This window comes from Pinus tabuliformis, chromosome 6 (assembly GCF_031772625.1).
Source record: "Pinus tabuliformis cultivar Carrire ecotype Pingquan chromosome 6, CPIR1, whole genome shotgun sequence".
Taxonomy (NCBI): domain Eukaryota; kingdom Viridiplantae; phylum Streptophyta; class Pinopsida; order Pinales; family Pinaceae; genus Pinus; species Pinus tabuliformis.
This window is the reverse complement of record NC_142292.1, coordinates 16051473-16056411: the sequence shown is the minus strand read 5'-3', so window position 1 is coordinate 16056411 and position 4939 is coordinate 16051473. Positions and strand designations below refer to the sequence as shown.

At 38.4% G+C, this 4939-nt stretch overlaps 1 protein-coding gene across 1 annotated transcript; it reads right to left on the bottom strand.

Moving 5' to 3' along the window:
• Window positions 1-1721: 1721 nt before the first annotated feature.
• LOC149256992 (Pyridine nucleotide-disulfide oxidoreductase family protein) lies at window positions 1722-3590 on the bottom strand. The gene has a single exon (XM_089413404.1). It carries the CDS (start codon window positions 3428-3430, stop codon window positions 1886-1888), a length of 1545 nt encoding a protein of 514 aa, XP_089269530.1. The 5' UTR covers window positions 3431-3590; the 3' UTR covers window positions 1722-1885.
• Between the last annotated feature and the right edge of the window lie 1349 nt (window positions 3591-4939).

Below are 4939 nucleotides of genomic sequence, written 5' to 3'. Positions count from 1 at the left end.
ACTTGAAAGTTGTTTCCTTACATTTGTGTATTGCATCCCTACTATACTCATCGATGTAAACTAGTACACCTAACCTAGGGCGATTCAAACTAGACACCTACCAACACAAAAACAACTAAACTAAATGCCCAACAACAACAACTTGTGTATTGCATCCCTACTATACTCATCGATGTAAACTAGTACACCTAACCTAGGGCGATTCAAACTAGACACCTACCAACACAAAAACAACTAAACTAAATGCCCAACAACAACAACTTATTGAAGTAACTTTCAAAAGAATTGAAAGTACTTCAGAAAAATACTTTCAAAATATCCATTGCATAACTGTTATCCACCATGGCAATTGTCATCATACAAAAGATATGAAATGATTTAGCGTTTTAGTTTGTCTTACAGCCACTCACAAAAAAATTGCAAGCGCTTTTACTCAAACAATTGCTATAAAAAATGCTAAGAGATAATTATATGCTATGATATGGAGTGATTTAGCCTCTAAGGCATTTAAAAAAATTGCAAGCTTTTGTAGTCATAAAATTGCTATAAATATTGCTCAGAGATATTTATATGCTGTGGTCCAGTGCATTTTATCTGTTTGATTGTTCACCAATAGACAAGGATATCATATACTACTTTTATGTTGGCCTTTGGAAGGGATGGTATGAACCGAGTTATTGTGATATGAAGTGATTTAGCCTCTTAGTTCCTCTTACAGCAATTTTTAAAAAATTGGAAGCTTTTGTAGTCATACAATTGTTATGAAAATTGCTAAGAGATTATTAATATAGTGTGGTCCAGTGCATTTTATGCCTCGCATGAGAACGGCATGAGAACATATTAGTGTCTGTTTGATTGTTCACCAATAGACAAGGATAATACACTACTTTTATGTTGGCCTTTAAAAGGCATGGTATGAACCGAGTTGCTTCCCTTTCCAAATTAATCTTAGGTCGTCTTGATGGAGATTATAATCATTGATTAACGATGAATTTCAGATAGCTTGCCGAAGTGTAGCTTTTACATGACTTCTACATATTTGTCCCGCAGGCCTTAAGTTTTCAAAGCACATTTTGTAAAATCCATCACACACTAACCTTGTTGTCCATGTAAACTGTTGACCTAATACCTGTGGTTATATTCAACTGACAGTACAATATAACTTGTTGAAAGACGGACACAGAATGGGAAATGCTACTATATCTCTCTAAACCTTCTCATAGATTTACTACAATTCTTAAGCTTGTTTAGTAAAGGTTCCATTATGAACAAGATAAAGGACAATATAATCAGTTACATGAGAGTAACTGACAGATAAAACCTTTCGTAGCAGATAAGTACATATCTATATTGATAATTCATGGAAGAGTATCAGACAGAAAAATTGAAAAATTTAAAGTTTGAAAATGAACTAGGCACTGAATAAATAACAGGATCAAAAGCTTGTTAAATCGCTAAATTGGTAACAGCTGAAAAACAAGCACCGTTTTCTACACAGACAACTTTTTCATCTCTTTCCTTAGGCCACTAGCCCTCACTGAACTCCCAATTGTTTTGATTGCAAGCTTCAGATAATCAAGAGGGCTGCCATGCACAACAGTTTCTCTAAACTTTCTCATAGATTTACTGCAATTCTAAATCTTGTTTAGTAAAGGTTCCCATTATGAACAAGATAACGGGCAAAATGCTCAGCTACAAAAGAGTATAGAACAGCTAAAACCTTTGGCAGCAGATAAATACATAGATATATTGATAATTCAAGGATATCAAACAGAAAATTTCAAACTCTCAAAGTTTGAAAATGAACTAGGCACTGAATAAATAACAGGATGAAAAGCTAGTTAAAACGCTAAATTGCTAACAGCTGAAGAACAAGCACCGTTTTCTACACAGAAAGCTTCTTCATCTCTTTTCTTAGGGCACTAGCCCTCACTAAACTCCCAATTGTTTTGATTGCAAGCTTCAGGTCATCAAGAGGGTTGCCAGGCACAACAGTTTTGTACAAGTAGCTGTCAAAAGTCATCTTCTGCACGTAATCATCAGCACACATCTCAACAAAGGCTTCTCTGGCAGGATTGGATCTATAGAACACCTTCTGAAGAATGTCCAACACTTTGTAAGTGGGCCAATACTGCTTATCCCATTTCTCTAGGTACTTCCTCAAATCCGCCTCGTTGACCATCCTCGTGCCATTTGCAGATCCTTCGACAATGGCCTCTGCACACATCCTCCCAGACTTCGCCGCAAAATAGATACCCTCACCAGAGCACTTGGTCACATAGCCTGCAGCATCACCAACCAGAGCAACTCTATCCTTCACCCTCCGGGGTCTTGGATGCTCGGGGATCGGATGCGCCTCCACCCTTATAATCTTCCCCCCTTCAATCTTCTCCTTGGCCCGATTCCTGGTGGCAAGCTGGTATTGCTTTATTCCCGGCTTGTTGATAACAGTCCCTGTACCCACTGCCACATGATCACACTTAGGGAAAACCCACCCATAAAAATCAGGAGAAACATCATCCCCAACATACATTTCTGCCAAATTCTCATAGTAACCCATCTTCTCCACAGGAAGCATAATCCTTTCCTGAAATGCAATGGCATAATCATAGTCCCCTGCATCAATGCCCTTTGCCACTCTGCTATTTGCACCATCTGCCCCCACCACTGCATCAACCTCCAGACTACACCGTGTACCCTGGTTTGACTTCCCATCATACAAGTTATAATGCAGCACATAAGGACTATCACTATCTTTTGGAAGATCCATTTTCATAAAAAGCCCATTGATCACATTGGCACCAAAATGAGCAGCCCTGTCCCTAAGGTAGCTATCCAAGACCTCTCTCCTAACCATCCCAATATACTCATTCTCTTTAAGGGTTCTACCAACATCCACTGCTACATTGGAAGGTGAAATCATTTTCATTTTAGTGACCTTTCTATCAATTATATCCGAAGGAAGCTCAAATTCACCTACCATGCAGAGGGGTATTGCACCCCCACAGGGCTTTGCATTGTCCAGCTTTCTCTCGATCAGAAATGTTTCGATCCCTCCTTTGGCGAGCGTTTCCGCTGTACACCCTCCTGCTGGGCCTCCTCCGATTACAGCCACTCTCAGCTTCCTCCCTTCTAGTTTTCTGTTGTTTATCCCTGCATAGACAACTATTGTAGCCCCTCTTCTCGCCTTCGAAATTGTCCCTCTACAAAACCCACTTGAGAAAACCGATAGGAGATCCTCTGAAACTCCAAACCCACCATGCAAAACATTAAAACTCTTGGGAATCTGTCTTCTAGAAACCTTGGAACTTGGTTCCTGAACGATTCTGCCTCGGAAAACCGCTGTTCTAAGCGGTTTTTGAAGATGGTTTTCAGCAAAAAGAGCAGGGATCGCTGAAAATGGTGATCCGATTGCAGAGTAAGCCGCCATGATCCCCCCAATGGCAAGCTACAATTACAGTGCTTGCATTAACTGAATTCTACCAGTATGCTATGGATCGTGGGCAATCAGGTAGGATATTTATGACCGTCTGATGTGGTATATGCATGGCCCAGATTCAACATATAAAATTCCACTGGATAAGGACCTCAAAACATGATTATGACAAAATGAAATGGCTGAAATTTTTTTGAGATTTTATTTACCGATTTCCGTGCTTTCCAATATTTGAAGGTTTGGGAATAGCCACGTTTTAGCTTTAGCTTAATGCTTTTGATCGGAAGGAGGTGGTGTCCGGTGGCGGTAGTGACAAGTGGTCATATTAAATATGTTTTTAATCAAGGTTATGCTATCCAGCTGTTTTCAAACGAGATTTAAAATTTAATATTCTAGGTTTAATAAAAATCCCATATTCTTCGTTTTCATTATCAGTGATAGATTAAGATTTATTGTGTTAACTTGTTTGCATTTCAAAATCTCACAATTAGTCATTAATGTATGTGATTAGCGCTCATAATTAATTTTGCCATGTTTATAACCCTTGTTTCCACTACCCATTCAACACATCTATCCAAATATGATTGGCCATTTTGGCATAACGACACCATCAATGTGAAAAAAATCTACACTTATTCATAATGGTGGAAGTTTGGACTCCCTCTCCTCCATAAAAACTTTCTTGCCAAATAGTTACCCAATAGAAGATTGGAACGGGTTGATTAGGAAAATTGAAAAGTGTATAAGTTTGTGGTGTTATAAGTAGCTTTTCCGGGGTTAGAATGATTTTAGTGATGATTGTCCTAGAAATTATCCCTATTTATTGGTTATTATTATCTAAGATTTCTAAATATTATGAATAACATAAGACAAAGGATGTTTAATTTTTTGTGGACAGGCAAGAAAAACATGGAAGGGTTACACCTTGCCAGCTGGGAATTCTTATTCAAGCATGGGTTGGATTTCAAGAACTTGATTTAGTTTGGTAAGGCGCTAGCACTAAAAAACTTGTGGAGAGGTTTGCGTGGTGAAGGGCTTTGGAGTGAAGTTATAAAGAAGAAGTACCTCATAAAGCATACTGTAGTGGATTGGCTAAGATCAGCAGCAACCAAGTTTGTCAACAGAAGCTCCATTGTTTGAAAAGCCCTCATGGACTCCTTTCATTTTATATTCAATTGGATAGCCTAGAAAGTAAGGGATGGTTCACAAGTAATTCTCAACAAGGATCCTTTTATTGGTGGTGCTCGTTGTTATAAATTATCTCAGGATCTAATCAAGACCTTAAATTCCAATGGCTTTTTCTGCCTAAACAATATTAAAAGAGTGGAGCCTTCCTTAAATGATTAATGGCTGACACCTATAGTTTTAGGTCTTGAGGGACAATTAGCCAAAGAATGGAACACTTTCATATATGAGATATATATCAATGGTGTTAGCCTAGATACCTCAGAGGATCAACTTGAATGGTGCTTAAATACTTCTTCTAGGAGGGTGAGTGCAAAA